Source organism: Helianthus annuus, chromosome 5, assembly GCF_002127325.2.
Source record: "Helianthus annuus cultivar XRQ/B chromosome 5, HanXRQr2.0-SUNRISE, whole genome shotgun sequence".
NCBI lineage: Eukaryota > Viridiplantae > Streptophyta > Magnoliopsida > Asterales > Asteraceae > Helianthus > Helianthus annuus.
This window is the reverse complement of record NC_035437.2, coordinates 31,839,935-31,859,701: the sequence shown is the minus strand read 5'-3', so window position 1 is coordinate 31,859,701 and position 19,767 is coordinate 31,839,935. Positions and strand designations below refer to the sequence as shown.

Genomic DNA, 19,767 nt, shown 5'->3' with positions numbered 1-19,767 from the left:
CGTTGCAGGAGGACCTAATGTCTGCGAAACGCGTGTCGGCAACGACAAGCATATACCGAATATCAAAACATATATAAAATTGACGTGGTAACAATAGTCATTTCGTCCTAAAAAAACGATTTAAAATAATCTAATATATAATAGTAGGACCTACACGTCCTACACGTTGGAAATTCGGTTGTTTTCAGTTTAGTTATTACGGTACTAACACGTTAAAATATGGATGAGCTCGGTACAGGTAACGACACCAAAAGTACCAATCCGAAAAATCATCGAAATTAGGTACCGGCACCGAAAATGCTCGGCACCAAATACCAGTGCCGAACCGATACCGAAAATGTCAAAAGTCGATACCATTTGGTACTGAAAATATAACCGGTTTGGTAAATTTGATACCAGTACCGGTACCTGATACCATCTGCTCATACCCTTGATGATGTTACTATTCATTGGGTTGTGTATGAAAAGTAATCTAAACGGTGCAATTATTTGCGTTGCTACGTTATTACATGATTTGATGAGCTCGGTACCAACCAGTACAGAAAATACCGTTACCAAAAATCACTAAAAGTGGGTACCGGTACCGAATATACCTGGCATAGTACGGTTCGGTATCGGTCGGTACTGGTACGATACCAGTATTTGAGGGTAAAAACCGGTGGATACTGGTGCCAAACCAATACCGAAAATGTCAAAAGTAATATATCTGGTTTGGTAAATTTGATATTAGTACCAATACCCGATACCATTTGTTAATTCCCTTGATGATGTTACTGTTTATTGTATTCAAAATTTAGGTAATAGGTAATTAATGAATTTTTAAAAAACAAGTAGTTGATTAATTCGAAAGTATCATTTGCAAATTGCAATGATACAAATCGACCCAACATATATAACAATTAAATTTTGTTAAAACGAAAAAAAAAAAACAAATAAAAATTTGATAATTTTTTTTATTTGAAGTAGGAAAAAAAGAGTTAATTATGTTTTTCATCCCTCTGGTTTGTAAAAAATCACTATTTCAGTCCATTAGTTTAAAAATTGTTAAAACAGTCCCTATGGTTTCACTTTCGTAGCTATTACAGTCCACCCACACTAACGTCATCCAATTATTCAGTTAGTTTATTTGAAATGATCATAATGCCCTTGTTATTAAAACTAAAATTAAAATAAATAAAGAGTTAGTTACTTTTTCGTCCCTGTTGTTTGTTAAAAATAATTATTACGGTCCATTAGTTCTAAAAATTGACAAAACAGTACCAGTATCCTTCTTTATTTATTTTGTAAATGTATTGGTACTGTTTTGGCAAATTTTAGAACTAATGGACTGTAATGGTTATTTTAACAAATTACAGGGACGAAAAACGTAATCAACTCTTTATTTATTTTAATTTTAATAACAGGGGCATTGTGATCATTTCAAATAAACTAACAGAATAACTTGATAGCGTTAGTGAGGGTGGACTGTAATAGTTACAAAAATGAAACAACATGGACTGTTTTGGCAATTTTTAAACTAATGGACTAAAATAGTGATTTTGACAAACCAAAGAGACGAAAAACGTAATTAACTCGAAAAAAAAAAGTCATAATTTTGGATTTAGTAGATTTCTTTTTCTTGTTACAAAAAGATTTCTAATCAAGTGGTTGGCCAGTTTGCCAATTTTCAATCACATCTTACCCATAAGTAAACTCTTCCTATCTATATATTTACAATTGTAGTCTAATTATCTTATGGTTACACAAGATGGGTGCTTGTTTTTCGTCGAAAACGGAGGTTACATCAAAGGCCATAAGAGTGGTGCACTTGGATGGTTCATTGGAACACTATGATGATCCAGCCACAGTTGACCAAGTGATCAACAACTTCCCCAAGCATTTTTTATGCACTCCAATCCAGATTTTGCAAGACGGTTTGGTACCACTCAAGCTCGACCATCAACTCGAAGCGGGTCAAATCTACTTCGTGCTCCCTAATTCTACACTTAAATTCAATGCTTCTCCGATGGACTTGACCTCTTTGACAAGAAAGCTCACCAACATAGCCAAAAACCGACGTTGTGCTTGTCCAGCCAAATTAGTCTCGGTAAGTCCTTCGGCTAGCCCCTCATGGGATCCAAAGGCTAGTAGCCCAAGCCGGTTTTTAGACCAGCGGTTTGGTGGTGGAGTGAAGGACGTGGGAAACACACGCAAGTCACCTCAGTGGAAGCCGAATTTGGCTACGATTAGTGAAAGATCACTTAACCAAAGAAACGTATGTCTAGGAGATGAGCATTTTGGAAATTTTCATGTAGTTGAATAATATGTTTAGTTAGAAAGGCAATTCATTTTTATATATTAATGTAAAACATTATTATGTATAGATATTAATATGAACTCTCAAGTTGAAGACTTCGTATATCATGTACAAGTAAGTTGTCCTTTAATGGACTAACATGATTATGCATATTATTGATATCAATACACTACTACATAATAATATGGGATATATACATCAATCATCTTACTTTCTAACACTACTTTTTCTTGTAAGGGGTTGTTTGGCAACTTCTTAATAGTTAAGTGCTGAACTATCATTAAGTGTTGAACCAGTAAGAGGTCTGAACCATTAAGAAGCAGTATAATGCTTAACCCTTCAGAGGTAAATGTCTGACCAATTCAGATTAGAGGTTTTAATCATTCAGACTCTGTATAATACTTAACCATTCAGAGGCAAATGTCTAAACCATTCAGACATCTGCTCACGAAACAAACAAGATGAACCATTAAGTGCTGAAGCAGCAAGAGGTCTAAACCATTAAGAGTTTCATTAAGAGGTAAACAAACAGCCCTAAACTTCTGAAATTTGCATGTTTTTGTTAAAAATTACAAATGAAGTTATGGTTTGTTCTTTACTTCTTTTTTTCTTACAAGCTTGTGAACTTATGAAATATTTGTTAAGCAATGTGAGATCTGTGTTACATAATGTTCTATCTAGTGTGTTTAATGATTGTTTATATATGTTTATGTTTATATATTAGAATTTTTAAGATTTTTAGATGTTTATATAATGTTGGATTAACATGTTTGATTTTGTGTGCATATGGTAAACTATATAAGTAATGAAGCTGTTCAATTATTTTTTAGTTTTATTCATTTGATTTGTTTTATGAGTAAAAAGATTTTATATTTTCCTTATTACAAATAAAGTATCTGCTTTTAATTAAATTCATTCAATTAGTATAAAAATGTTTGATTATTATTATTAATTAATTTCATTCATTAGTATAAAAATGTTTGATTATTATTAAGTTAATTCATTGTTCGTATGTTGGATAGATGTTAGATAATGATTTTGTTTGATATTTTTCTTAATTTAATCCATTTAGTTTTTTATTAGTACTTAGCTTACTGAACCAGGTAACCTCCGACTAGAGGATTCAAATCTAACCGAATATGAATGATATCCGAATCTAACCGAGTCTAAATCATATCTGAATCTAACTGATTCTGGATGCTATTCAAATCTAACCGAGTCTGAATGATATCCTAATCTAACCAATTCCGGATGTTGTTGGACTAGAAAAACTCTGATTAGAGGATTCGAATCTAACCTAGTCTGAATGATATCCGAATCTAACCGAGTCTGAAGATATCCGAATTAACCAATTTGTATGTTGGATAGAAGTTATTATTTTTATATTTAATATAGTTGATTTAGTTCATATGATTTATACAAAGAAAATTCATTCTCCACACTATCTTCTGTTCAAACTCTTTTAAAGTTTAAATACTCAAGTTTGTAAATATTGAAAATGACTCAAGTATAAACAATATATAAAATCTGTGTCACACACTAAAGGATAGCGTTTCAGATTATCGGTTAATCAATGGAGTTGGTGAGATTTTTCCCAACAATCAAGGGAAGTGTATAGTAGATAAAAACGGATTTTATAATTTCTTAATATTGCACTTACTATATATCTAATAAACTATAAATCACGTGATTGTTTTTTACTTAATTTTATTCGTAACAGGGGCACACGTAGCAGAGAACAAAACGTGTCAAGCAACAAAAAAATAAAATGCTTTAAGGTGTAGTACAATTAGCTATAGTACCTAAAGGACTCACAAGTCACAACCCAAAATTACTAAATAATATATTATTATTATTATTATTATTAATTATTACTATTATTATTAATTATTATTATTATTATTATTATTATTATTATTATTATTATTATCTATTATTATTATCTATTATCTATATGAATACAAAGTCTTGATGAATAGTGATTTGTTAATTTTAAGTATTTATTTTTTATTTTTAGTGATATTTTATTTCTTATTCATTTACCTTAGTAATAAAATAGTAGTTTATAATTCTTGTAGTTGTTTTTATGGTAGTATCTTATTTATTTAGCATTCAATTTTATTATTTGTTAACTTTTTGTAAAATTGTAAATCTAATATATGCCTATTTATTTTTTTAAGGTTCCAAGTTATTTGCCCGTGCATTGTGATGGTACGTTACTACGAGCGTTGGGTCGGTATCGGTTTGATTTGTTGCAGTACCGGTACGATTTATATACTCGGTATAGAAATCAACATGTGTTGTTCTAACTGTATCAATCAGTTCAGATTGTAACGATCCTGATACCTATATCCATTTATCGTCACAGACAGAGTTGTAAAAATGAAAATCTTTTGAAAACGAAAACGATAAAAATGAATACAGGTATCAGTTCCAATGTTGTTTGGGACGGTAAGCGATCGTTAACTTGATTTTTCGTCAACTTTTGGTAAAATTGTAAATCTACATCTATGTTTATTAATTTATTAAGATTGCAAGTTATTTGCCAGCGCATTGTGATGGTACATTACCGTGGGCGTTGGATCGGTATCGGTTTGATTCGTTATAGTACCGGTATGCTTTATGTGCTCGGTATAGTAATCAACATGTGTTGTTCGAACGGTATCAATCGATTCAGATTGTCACGATACCGGTACCGATATTCATTTATCGTCACAGACAGAGTTGTAAAAATGAAAATCTTTTGAAAACGGAAACGATAAAATGAATATACGTATCGGTTCCAATGTTGTTTGGGATGGTACGCCGTCTATTCAATATCAGTTCATCGAAAGAAAAAAACAATAAAGATAAATACTGGTACCGAACTGATGTTGTTCATTCGATTTCGATTTGGGACGGTACGCCAGTTTATCGAAAAAAACAATAAAAATAAATACATGTACCGAACTGATGTTGTTCATTCGGTTTCAATTCGGTTCACTACGATATCTATTATCAAACAAGAAACCATAAAAAGTAATAAATAACGGTACTGATGTTATTCGGTTCGGTACGGTATGGTAGCGATATGATCTTAGCTTATTGAAAGCAAAATAATAAAAATAAATATCAGTGTATTCGATACAAATATTGTTCATTTGGTTTGGATTCGGTTTGGTACGATAGCGGCACAATAGTAGTTTTCAAAAAAGTTTATATGGCAATGGTGAAAAAATATACATAGGACGCAAACGAACTAAACCGATATCAACTTCAACTGAACATCAGTACCGGTATCGATTTCGCTTTTATTGTTTTCGATTGATGTAAGGTTTTCTCTTTCGTTTACTACAACGAATGTTTTCGATAGATGTAAGGTTTTCTCTTTCGTTTACTACAACGAGTGCCAGTATTGTAACGAACCGAATAGAAACTGAATGAATTCCCGCCGCAAAGCGCGGGGGAATATCACTCGTTATACATATTAAAGGAAACTGGGGATGAACAGTAAACAAAATTATTATTATATATGTTATTATATTTTTTCTATCTTTTAATTATATATTTTATTATATTAATTTTTCTTTATTATATGATATGAAGATGTTTTATAAAATTTTGAGTATGCAGTTACGATGTGTCTATTTTTTATCTACGTTTTAAGGGCTGTTTGGCAACATCTGAATGATTAAGTGCTGAACCAGTAACAGGTCTGAACCATTAAGTACTGAACCAGTAAGAGGTATGAACCTGTATAATGCTTAACCGTTCAGAGGCAAATGTCTGATCAATTCAGATTAGAGGTCTTAACCATTTAGACTATGTATAAATCTTAACCATTCAGAGGCAAATGTCTGAACCATTCAGACATCTGCTCATGAAACAAACAGTCTGAACCATTAAGTGCTGAACTAATAAGAGCCGAACTAATAAGAGCCATTAAGAGCCTCATTAAGAGGTAAATAAACAGCCCCTTAGTATTTTTATTATATGTCGACGCCATTTATCCTTTATATCATTTTAATAATACAAGTAATGCCTTATAAAATTTCGAATATAGTGTTGCGACATGCTTATTTTTATCTATATTTAAATATAAGTTTTGTTTGAATCGAACGGGAAAAATATAGTTGACTTTTTTTGTTTTTTTAATTGTGACGAACCGAATCAATACCGTTTGAACAACTTCGGTAGCAGTATAGAGTATATTTTATATATTGTAAGCTATAGCAAGTGTTGATATCATACCATTACCTTCACTAACTAACTGACACCGTCCTAGCAACATCAATGCCCTGTCGATTTCGACCGAATAACATTGGTACTGGTATCATTATTGTTGGAACCGATATTCGTTTATATGGTTTTTGTCTTTCGACCATTGTAAAACACATGTTGACATCATTTTGGTCATATCATTACTTTAATCTTTTGGTTGTATCTTTTGGTTACTATATCGAGTGCCGATACCATACAGATCCCATTGTAAATCGAACCGATACTACCTTAGACCCGCCGTAACGCGCGGAGAATATTACTAGTTATTAATTAATTCATAACAAAGTGATGAATAGTACTGATTTTGTTTTTGTGATTTTTTATCAATCTATATTTTCTATAAAAGGAGAAATCCAAGTGACATAAGAAAAGCTGACGTGTCAGCGTTAGAGCATGTCCAACAAGGCCTTTCTTATCTCATTATTACATCATAAAGCCTAATATTAAAAGAGTTTAAAATTCAAAGTTGGCCCACATTTAGATTGCAAAGGTCTGCCCATTCAAAATCTCTGTTATAATACGAACCACTGTCTATTCAAGCCACTGTAATCAAAACTAATGTCCATTCAAAGGTCTGTCCATTCAAATGAATGTAATCAAACCACTATAACCAAACCACTGATGATTAAAAATTCAAACTTCAAAACCTCTGACGATTCAATATTATGGCTCCAAATTCAAAATTCAAAATTACAGTGGCTCCAGATATATAACATATCATCTTCTTCAATCAATTACTCTCTCTAATCAAAAGTACAGTGCCACCAAATTCTGGCTCCACAATCAAAATTCAAAATTCAAACCATATTCAAAATTCTATAAATAAGACATAATTATCTGGCTCCACATTCAAATCTCTCTCGCTGATATCTGCAAGCGTGTCTATTTCTCTCTCTCCCTCTCTCTCTCTCTCTCTCTCCCTCTCAAATGTATCTTTCTCGTGATTCAGCCGTTATTCTCCGATTACACTTCTTTGTTCGAATGTTTGATGATTCTGTTTACATGTTATCGTTCCGGTATCGTTGTTCCAACATCGTCGTTTCAATGATGTTGGCCATCACACATCAACCTTTCAGTATCGATGTTGCAATATAATTGTTGCAACATCGTGAAAAGTTGAAATGTGTTACATTCTTTGATGGGAGAGTTGCAACATCGTGAAAAGTTGCAATAGGTTTGTTTCTTATTTTTTATTAACTGTTAAGATGCATGTTTATATTATTAAAATGAAGTACTATAGAGAAAAATAAGAATTTAATGAAATATTTATAAAGTATTGCACGCTAGGGTTAACACTTGCTAAGATTTCGTAGACTCTATCCTTTCTCCATGTGATTTCATGCTCTCTTTTTAATTTCAGGTCAGTTAGCATGTTGCAGATTTTCTGATCCTGTTCTAGAAGTTGTGTAAGAAACTCTTCTGCATTCTTCTGGAAGTCTGATGGAGGAGAGTGGAGGACTTCATCGAGCAATGCTATGCTGTTCCAGGTTTTGTTGTTATTAGTGTTGTTGATTATGTCGACTTTCCTGTTTAGTTCTTGGTCTGCTCTTTGTTCTTTGAGTGACCACATCGAGAATTGTGTTTTAAGATCGATGATGTCTGACTAGTGGTAGAAACTGAACTTTGCCATGTAGATTTTTTGTAGGTTTTCTGATTTGGAACTATTTGTGACAGAAAGTGATTTGTAGGACGAGTTGTTGATGTTTTGAATCAAAACTAATCATCGGTTTTTATAGAGTTTAAAAAACGCGTTTACATGGAAAATGAATCGTTTAATTGTAATTTTCATAATCTGCTTTTGTTCTTTCAATTTCGATATTTTGTCCCTTGGGTTTCTTGGTATTTAATTTTACGGTTTTCCCATAAAAGTTGGGGTTTTGAAAAGGTTTTTGCATTAAAAGACTGCTGTTTTGAATTTTACATTAATATGTTTATATATATTAAATCTACACGTTTTGATAATTACAAAATTTAGTATATCAACTCATAGTCACTTCACCTGTTTTTCATCACGTTTTCCTAAGAAGATATCATACTTTCAGGAAAGTCGAGTAATATAGTTTATTCAAATGGCCTCATTCACAGATGCAAAATCGGATGATTTCAAACAGTGTTTTGTCAGGCAAATCGAGGAACAGGTGTATGAAGACAGGGCTACTCTTCAAGAGTTGAAGAGATGTTTTGATGGATTGCAGGTTGGCCTATTCACTAGAGAGCAGGTTTCCAGAGATCTTATGCGCATGCCTTCAACTTCCGTTCGTGAGCTTTGTGTTGTTAGTAATATAGAGTGCGGTGATAGAGACGTGGAGTTCATGGCGATGCTGAAGGACATACATCGAGAGGTTCAGCAACCGATGGAGTTGAAGCAAAAGTTTCTTCATTCTTGTTGTTATTGTTAGATTTGAACTTTAATGTTGTTCAGTATATGATGTAATTATTGGACTTTTAATGTCATGAATAAATGAATAAATTTTAAACTTTTGAATCTATGTTGCCTTTTAGTTTTACTTATTTAGTTTGATTTAGTTTAATTATTGGTAAGTCAACATAAGTTTAATAATATGAAGGGTTGGTTTGATGACGAAGAGATAATGTTGATGTTGAATTGTGCCTGAACATCTGTTTGGTAAGTCAATAGAGGTTTAATAGTATCAACGGTTGGTTTGATGGTTAATAGATTATGTTGATGTTGAATTGTGTCTGAACATCTGCTTGGTAAGTCAACAGAGGTTAAATAGCATCAGGGGTTGGTTTGATGGTGAACAGATGAGTGCAAAGATAAAACAAATGTTCAGAATTTGATCATTGATAGTAGTTTTTTGAAGAATCTGCTGATGATGAAACAACTGTGTATGCTAACGACTGTTTGATTTACCACTGTTGACTAAATGACATAAATTTAAATAGTATTAATCTTTGTTGTCGCATCTTCATTTTAATTATCTCAGTCATTCCTAACAGTGGTTGGGCTAATAGAAAATGTTAGACTTACCACTGTTGAGTTACACTGATTAAAAACAACTGTTTTTGAAACTTATTCTTGCCTAAAAACACATCCACTGCTAAATGGTACCGTCTGTTATCATACTTTCTGTTTTTCCTAATGACTGTTCATTTACCATAGTGCTGACTGCTGACTGTCATGCATTATGATAACAGAGGTTCTGACGTGGACATATGTTATCTAAAAATAAAACAACTGCTGAAAGTTATCATCTGTTGTCATAACTTCTGTTTATCACACAACTGTTTGACTTACACTGTTTCCAACGACCAACAGAGGTTTCCAAACACATTTTGTTAGACATCTTTTATTAAGTTTGTAAATGTAAATAACAAATTCAATAAGGGGTCTATGTGTAAATATTTTTCATTTGTTGAAAATATGGGAAAACGAAAACACAACTGTCATTATTTCTTTAGCATTATTACACATCAAACATCTATCATCTGACTTCTTTCAAAAATCTCTTCTTCCCAGTCATTTTCAAGGGTTTCAACTTTCTTATTCTTCGTCTTCTACATTTGAATCACTGGAGGTTTTGTTGTTTTTTCTTCAACAACTGGTATGTAAATTCATATTGTAATACTTTATATTGTTTAACCGATTTTAATTCAAAAAAAAAAATTCAAATTCTATCTTGCTACAAATACGATTTTAAGTTTATTGCTATACATTCAAGAAGGGTTTAGTTAGGTGTTCGAATCATTTGTTGATAACATATTAAAATAGTTATTATTTGCAGAAAATTTTTAACTCATACTCTGTTTCTATGATTAATTTCAGTAGATACTCTGTTAATACAAAAAGTTAATGTTCATCTTCGAAGCCAACTTTTTAATTTCAATGTTTTAACATCTTTACTGATTCAGGTTTTGTCATGTATACTACATTTGTCAAGTTTCTTGATAACCCAGAATCTTTGAAACTGGTATGACATGTTTTTATATACATAATTTATTTTTATTGAGATATATATTTAACAGTTGTTATGGTTTATATTTTCTTACACTACTTAAAAATTATATACAGGATGTACCTATAGCCTTTGCTAATCAAAAGTGGGTAGATTGTTGGCAAAAAAATAAGTTGCGAATCTATCATGAGTCTGGTAAAAAATGGGTTATGAGGGTTAGAACAGAAAATTCAACACCAATAATAACTGACGGTTGGGACAATGTTGTTAAAGATCTCAATCTGCCGAGGGATACTTTGTTGGTTTTTCAAAGCGTTAGGTGATTTTGGGTTTGAACTTTCATGTTTTGTTGATGGGATGTGTGGTGAATCTTATTTCACGTTTAATCGTTATGCAAGATTTGGTTTTACGGTATGACTATTGATCTTAACTTCAATCTTTTTGCATCTTAAATCTGTCAACACTTATTCTCATAAGTTACATACTTCACATATAGTATTCATGTGACAACCGGTAATTTACGCGCTTAATTACGTGATTAAAAGACGATTTACGCGATATTAAATAGTGTTTACAACGCGAATAAACTTAATTAGGCCTTTGGAGTGTCTAGAAATGTCTATACGACCTTACAGTGCGCGAACGGTGGTTTACAGAGAAACCTGCTGAATATTACGCGACAACGAACTGAAACCGTATGAAATATGGACAACGCCAACAAATACGGATTTTCTACGAATACTTTATATTTATGAATTGATTTTGTGAATTTATTGCGTTTCCGTACATCGCAAAACGCAAACAGGAACAAGAAACGCGACTGCTGGAAACGCATCGGCAACGAAACGAAAGCGACGGAGACGCCTGACACCTTCAGAACTTACGTTATACGCCATACTTAGCTCCGTAATGAAATGTTAGTAATTACAGTCGAAACCGGATCGGAAAGCGAATTTAAAACGGCAACGACACGGATTTACGCAATTTTTACCGTAACGAACACGACAAACGACTACCAGTGCTATTTTACGTATTTTAAAAAAATAATTAATTAAAAATTTATAAATTACGACATTTCACGGAGCCCGGGTTTTGATAACGGGTCTTGCACGAATTTCGGGCCACTTAAGCGCGGGGACTGGGCTTGTGGGCCTTGGGCCCAATCCTAAAGCCCATTATACAAATATAAAAAAGGTCACTGGCCTAAATTTCTTTTCATTTGTGCACTCAATCAAACACACACACAAACCAGACACATACGCACCACCGTCTCCTCCCCGTGTCCGGTCACCGGAGTTCCGGTTTCCGGCGCCGATCAACGGCGGTCCCTTCCTCTCTGACGACATCAACCACCCCCTAAACCTCCTGATTCATCCTAAAATACCACCTGACATCCCATTATGTTTTCCGATTTAGCGGATGCCACCACCAGATGGTGGTGGCGTGTGGCGGCGAGATCAGAGAAACTGAAAGAGAGAGAGAAAAACCGACGGTCCGATCGATTATCCGGCGGTCCGATCAATTATCCGGTCCGATCAATTATCCGGTCGGTCCAATTATCCGGTGGTCAGTTCGTATATCCGGCGAGTTCACCGGCTTCGGGTCCGATTCGGTTCGTTTATCCGGTCGGATTGTTTATTCGGGTAGTCGCCGGCAAGACACGGCAGCTGTGGTGGCGACACGGGTGGTGGAGGTGGTTAATGTTGTTCGGTCAACATCAGACACGGGTCAAAGAGTGGTTCAGGTCCAGGTTAAACAGTCACGGCTCGGTTCAGGTTCGGGTGTCTCGATGCGGTTCAGTCAACAAGTCAGCAGGTTTCGGGTCAGATTTCGGGACTAGGTTGACTCGGTCAACCGAGTCAACTCAGTCAACAGATGGGTTCGGCTCAACAGCGGTTCAAGCATGTTCGGGTCAGCTTGGTTCGGGTGAGTTTATGCAGCGGTTCGGTCGACTCGGTCAACCGAGTCGACTCGGTCAACTCAGACCCGGTCAACTCAGTTAACATTCCGACACGAAGATTCGGTAAAGGATTTAGAATGAACAATATTTACGTTAAGTATTTCCTATGTTTATTATGTGATGACGAGCTTGAACCGGTTCGATTAAAAATTAGTTACATTCTAACATATTCGACAAAAATTATATACATATTGTTTGTTTGTTGAAATATTGATTGAATCTTGGTAAATAACGACGCGTTAGTTGTCCGGGCCGTCCAAATACAGAGGACACTCTGCCCGATTTTCGAGAAAATCCGAAAAATAATTACTTTTTATTATAAAACAAAACGTAACCAATTGACTACAAACGACTTTTATAAAAGTAAAAACAAGTGTACAGTATTTTCGATAACACTTTATGATATACGAAAACGGCGATTCGGAAACAATTTACAACTATAAATATAGTTCTTTAAAACATCGAGATTTCAACAATTCTTTTATAAAAATAAATATAGTATATATATATCAAACTACACGACATCTCTTTTTAAGATAAATAAAAATTGCATGCTTATTTCAAATACCCAACGACTCGGATTCGTTTTATAAAATAAATATAGTTTTATTTATTTATTTTGAATATCAAACAACATGAATTCGTTTTTACAAAATAAATATAATTTGTATATTTATTTCAAGTATTAAACAATATGGATGCTTTTATAAAAGTAAATACGGTTTACGTATTTGTTTCACAACGATTCTTTTGCAAAACAAAATATAGCTTTTATTTCAAACATCAAACGACTTGTATTCGTTTATAAAATAAATATAGGTTATATATTTATTTCAAATTTCCAACGACGATTCTTTTTTAATTCTATAAAATAAATATAACTTTTTATATTTATTTCAAACGCCTAAACGGCATATACATTCGACATATAGTATACGAGACTTAACGAGTATAACTTAGGCATTACTATTAAGTAATCAACAAACCGTTGAATCGTTCAGTTAACGATTTGGTAGAGCTCGGTAACACGTAGATTTGTTACCACATAAATTAGAAACTTATTAAATATTCCATGTTAGGAATATTGTAGAATGCACGCTAGCGAGTCTCGTCTTGGAAACGACATCACGAAGTCATAATTAGCTAGCTTCGCATAAGGAATATTCAGATGAGTTCATAACCCCACCTTTTTAGGGTTTTACATTTTTCTAAATGTTTTTGGGGTGGAAAGACATGCACTTTTTGCAAAGCATACAAGAATTACATATTTCTAAACCATTTTAGAAGCAAAATTTTAACTGACACAAACGGTTTACGAAAAGCTTATGTCTTATACCGGTTTTTCAAAAAGGCGTATTTTTCGAAATATGCATACACATGAATTCTAGTTTCCTAAACTACGGGAAAATACAAGTACAAAGAGATACAAGAATTGAGAAATGATACAAGAATTGAGGAATGATACGAGAAATCGTGCCACGAATAGGGTAACATAAGCACCATTAATCGTGTACATACTGAGACCGTAGAACAAAAGGTTAGATCTAACGGGTGTCAGGGCAGCCCCACTCTTGGTGACAACTAGAACCAAGTAGTGTTTTTGTGAATGCCTATGGTTTGGTGACTTCCTATGTCGTGTCACATGTTAATGGCCTTGCAACCCATTAACAACTTGGTACATACAAGATTACATAATCTAGACAAGAAAACATGATACATACAAGAAAACATGACACATACAAGAATACACGATACATCCAAGAATACTTGATTTATACAAAGTTTCCAAACAACTTGACAAGAACATGATTTTTAAATTCGTTTTCTCAACAATACAACAAAAACCGGTTATTCAAAAAGATTTATTTCAAATCTTTTACAAACTATGAACTCGCTCAACTTTATGTTGATTTTTCGCATGTTTCTTTCTCAGGTTGTATTTCTAAGACAAGGCACGGTTGGAATAGGAGAACCATGTGGAATCGAGTACTTTGTGGCGTTCAATTTCTAGAAGTCTTAGCTTTATTTGCTTCCGCTGTGCAATGAAGATACCAGTCCAGTCACGCCAATGCTCTGATATATCGGGGTGTGACAGATTGGTATCAGAGCTATAGGTTACAGCGAATCGGGTTGTCTATAGAGATACCTAGGCTATAACCTCAATTTTGTCTGGGATTTAGACTATTAAGACTTTGAGCACATACAGAACGCATAGTACTCGAATATGGTCTCCAACCGTTGCTGAAAAACAAACAGTCAAAATCTTGTTTTCAAACATACGCTATTGCGGTGTTTTATACACGGTACACAAAACAAATGCATATAGTGCACAAAACCTTGAGAGCTTAGGAAACATGCATTTAAGACCTTTGGAAACTTATGTCTAAGTTCATTAAAGGTCGTCATGTAGGTACCACGTTTATTAACTCAGACAAACGCCACTATTATGATGTCTATGCCATTTTAGCTAACCGAGCAGGTAACCTACGCAAAACAAAGTATCGGCATGCAAAGGGACACGAAACTCAAGCTATAAACCAACGGAGATTGAAGTACGTCACATACGACATTCGAGGAAGCGACAGTTTGGCACGCGGTCCTACAAACGACACGAGTCATGCTAAGGAGAAGAAGTATGTCTCCGCATTCCCCCTAACTCAATAACGACGAATACGCCATGTTTGACATTCCATGGTAATGTCACCTAACAACTGGTCGTCACATGCAACCCCAGGTAAAGTCCTTAAATTTCTTTTATTGAAATTCCGACTTTCACATTTACTGAGTAGATTTTCGTATCCCTACTCCTCTTGATGGTCATTGTGTTACGATCATTTCTTTCATATTAGCAAATGTTCACTTGCTTCATTTCTTGAAAATTCATATGTTACGCATGCCTCGTTTGTTACGCATGTGGTTTCGTTTCGAATAAAGCGTTTCATTGAAGCTCAAATATTGTTTCGCTAAATCTAATTATTGATTTGTGATTCGAATGACCCGCATTATTGAAATTGTTGGCTTCTTTGTTATCAAGTCAACACATTTTCTTGAAATCTCCTTTCTTTTCAAGTTACATACATGGTTTTCGTTGTGACCGTGCCGAAGGTTTTCTTGTCGATACATGCAATTATTGTCAGCCTGCGCCGAAGTCAAATTCAATTGTTTGAACTTGTTCATTTCACATATTCAATTCAAGACACCATATGATGTATTGAAAACATCATATTCGAATTCGTTTTAACAAGCGTTTCATTGTTCTGAGTCGTAGTAGATTTGTTTAGTCTACGACCCCATTAAGTCGTTTGTTGATTTCGACACCTTGAGGTGACATTTTCACTGAATTGAAGCTTGCGCTAATCTCATGCACGGATTTAATTGTCTGTTTATTGATTTAGATTAAATCCGCTTCGATTTATTATTGCGCTTTCATTTTACTTCAAACACAGGTGATACTTGTTTGATCACCACTATTATTGAATTATTTTTTATCACTACGACACCTTGGGGCGTCGGTAGAACTTGCAGCTTGCGCTGATCACGACCGAGCATTTCATACAAACTATTACATTTGAGCTTGTTGAATCTAAGTTCACTTATTGGATGCGATCATTTCTAGAATTCATTTACATCTTATGATACGTCCTTGAATTCACATCAAGTCTTGATTCGATTTCATGATCGTTCACTTTGGTACTATTCGTGTTTTCTACGCATAATGTAACTCTAAGGAGTTAACGTAGTCTAAATTTCGAGGACGAAATTTTTGTTAACAGGGGGAGAATGTGACAACCGGCAATTTACGCGCTTAATTACGTGATTAACAGACGATTTACGCGACATTAAATAGTGTTTACAACGCGAATAAACTTAATTAGGCCTTTGGAGTGTCTAGAAATGTCTATACGACCTTACAGTGCGTGAACGGTGGTTTACAGAGAAACCTGCTGAATATTACGCGACAACAAACTGAAACCGTATGAAATATGGACAACACCGACAAATACGGATTTTCTACGAATACTTTATATTTATGAATTGATTTTGTGAATTTATTGCGTTTCCGAACATCGCAAAACGCAAACAGGAACAAGAAACGCGACTGCTGGAAACGCATCGGCAACGAAACGAAAGCGACGGAGACGCCTGACACCTTCAGAACTTACGTTATACGCCATACTTAGCTCCGTAATGAAATGCTAGTAATTACAGTCGAAACCGGATCGGAAAGCGAATTTAAAACGGCAACGACACGGATTTACGCAATTTTTACCGTAACGAACACGACAAACGACTACCAGTGCTATTTTACGTATTTTTAAAAAAAAATTAATTAATTAAAATTTATAAATTACGACGTTTCACGGAGCCCGGGTTTTGATAACGGGTCTCGCACGAATTTCGGGCCACTTAAGCGCGGGGACTGGGCTTGTGGGCCTTGGGCCCAAGCCCAAAGCCCAAAGCCCATTATACAAATATAAAAAGGGTCATTGGCCTAAATTTCTTTTCATTTGTGCACTCAGTCAAACACACACACAAACCAGACACATACGCACCACCGTCTCCTCCCCGTGTCCGGTCATCGGAGTTCCGGTTTCCGGTGCCGATCAACGGCGGTCCCTTCCTCTCTGACGACATCAACCACCCCCTAAACCTCCTGATTCATCCTAAAATACCACCCGACACCCCCCTATGTTTTCCGATTTAGCGGATGCCACCACCAGATGGTGGTGGCGTGTGGCGGCGAGATCAGAGAAACTGAAAGAGAGAGAGAAAAACCGACGGTCCGATCGATTATCCGGCGGTCCGATCAATTATCCGGTCCGATCAATTATCCGGTCGGTCCAATTATCCGGTGGTCAGTTCATATATCCGGCGAGTTCACCAGCTTCGGGTCTGATTCGGTTCGTTTATCCGGTCGAATTGTTTATTCGGGTGGTCGCCGGCAAGACACGGCGGCTGTGGTGGCGACACGGGTGGTGGCGGTGGTTAATGTTGTTCGGTCAACATCAGACACGGGTCAAAGAGTGGTTCAGGTCCAGGTCAAACAGTCACGGCTCGGTTCAGGTTCGGGTATCTCGGTGTGGTTCAGTCCACAAGTCAGCAGGTTTCGGGTCAGATTTCGGGACTGGGTTAACTCGGTCAACCGAGTCAACTCAGTCAACAGATGGGTTCGGCTCAACAGCGGTTCAAGCATGTTCAGGTCAGCTTGGTTCGGGTCAGTTTATGCAGCGGTTCGTACGACTCGGTCAACCGAGTCGACTCGGTCAACTCAGTTAACATTCGATACAAAGATTCGGTAAAGGATTTAGAATGAACAATATTTACGTTAAGTATTTCCTATGTTTATTACGTTATGACGAGCTTGAACCGGTTCGATTAAAAATTAGTTACATTCTAGCATATTCGACAAAAATTATATACATATTGTTTGTTTGTTGAAATATTGATTGAATCTTGGTAAATAACGACGCGTTAGTTGTCCGGGCCGTCCAAATACAGAGGAAACTCTGCCCGATTTTCGAGAAAATCCGAAAAATAATTACTTTTTATTATAAAACAAAACGTAATTGACTACAAACGACTTTTATAAAAGTAAAAACAAGTGTACAGTATTTTCGATAACACTTTATGATATACGAAAACGGCGATTCGGAAACAATTTACAACTATAAATATAGTTCTTTAAAACATCGAGATTTCAACAATTCTTTTATAAAAATAAATATAGTATATATATCAAACTACACGACGTCTCTTTTTAAGATAAATAAAAATTGCATGCTTATTTCAAATACCCAACGACTCAGATTCGTTTTATAAAATAAATATAGTTTTATATATTTATTTCGAATACCAAACAACATGAATTCGTTTTTACAAAATAAATATAATTTGTATATTTATTTCAAGTATTAAACAATACGGATGCTTTTATAAAAGTAAATACGGTTTACGTATTTGTTTCACAACGATTCTTTTGCAAAACAAATATAGCTTTTATTTTAAACATCAAACGACTTGTATTCGTTTATAAAATAAATATAGGTTATATATTTATTTCAAATTTCCAGCGACGATTCTTTTATAATTCTATAAAATAAATATAACTTTTTATATTTATTTCAAACGCCTAAACGGCATATACATTCGACATATAGTATACGAGAGTTAACGAGTATAACTTAGTCATTACTATTAAGTAATCAACAAACCGTTGAATCGTTCAGTTAACGATTCGGTAGAGCTCGGTAACACGTAGATTTGTTACCACATAAATTAGAAACTTATTAAATATTCCATGTTAGGAATATTGTAGAATGCACATTAGCGAGTCTCATCTTGGAAACGACATCACGAAGTCATAATTAGCTAGCTCCGCACAAGGAATATTCAGGTGAGTTCATAACCCCACCTTTTTAGGGTTTTACATTTTTCTAAATGTTTTCGGGGTGGAAAGACATGCACTTTTTGCAAAGCATACAAGAATTACATATTTCTAAACCATTTTACAAGCAAAATTTTAACTGACACAAATGGTTTACGAAAAGCTTATGTCTTATACCGGTTTTTCAAAAAGGCGTATTTTTCGAAATATGCATACACATGAATTCTAGTTTTCTAAACTACGGGAAAATACAAGTGATGTGTGTAAAATGCAACATATAAATTACATCAATTAAGGCATAAAACTAACCCTTTTTAAGTACTAATGTTGAAAAAAGAATGTTTTTGTCTTCCTTTTGTATTTTCAGAATGAAATGAGCTCAAATTACAAAACAAGCAAAAAGACAGCTAAATCTAACATAAATACAAGAAAAGGAACAAAAGTGGATTGCCCGACCCCTCACGGCATCCTCCCAAGCAAGAATAGAGAAGTCAGAAGACTGAACACGCCCCGTGCTCAGCCAGCACGGGGCCGTGCCCAAGAAGCAGCAGAAAAGACAAACCTATAGAAGCTTCTATTGCCCACCACGGGGCCGTGTCCAGTGAGCACGGGGGCGTGGCGAAAGTACAGCAGGCGCATTAATTGTAATTGCGAATTACAATTAATGAAGAGAGAGAGAGTGTCAGACGGGTGTTCAGCCTATAAATAGGAGTGCTTGGCTTCATTTCAACTCATCCCTTGGAACACCACCTCTCTCACACTTCATCCACCACCCACCACCATCACAACACCATCATCCACCACCATCATCCATTGTCCATCATAGAGTGTGTGAGTCGTCTCGGGATCCAAGATTGATCGTAAGAGTTCTTGACAATCAAGGCCATGTTTGCCTAAGTCTCTTACATCACTTGGTGAAGACAAGTGTTTAGTATAATACTTTTTATTT

At 35.0% G+C, this 19,767-nt stretch overlaps 1 protein-coding gene across 1 annotated transcript; it reads left to right on the top strand.

The window, feature by feature from the left end:
• Positions 1-1,686: 1,686 nt before the first annotated feature.
• On the top strand, positions 1,687-2,376 carry LOC110938814. Its single transcript, XM_022180871.2, has one exon. It carries the CDS (start codon positions 1,748-1,750, stop codon positions 2,300-2,302), a length of 555 nt encoding a protein of 184 aa, XP_022036563.1. The 5' UTR covers positions 1,687-1,747; the 3' UTR covers positions 2,303-2,376.
• The last annotated feature ends 17,391 nt before the right edge of the window (positions 2,377-19,767 follow it).

Bases quoted from the DNA above. Each gene is read 5' to 3' on its own strand.
- LOC110938814 (XM_022180871.2), top strand. From the start codon at position 1,748: ATGGGTGCTTGTTTTTCGTCGAAAACGGAGGTTACATCAAAGGCCATA.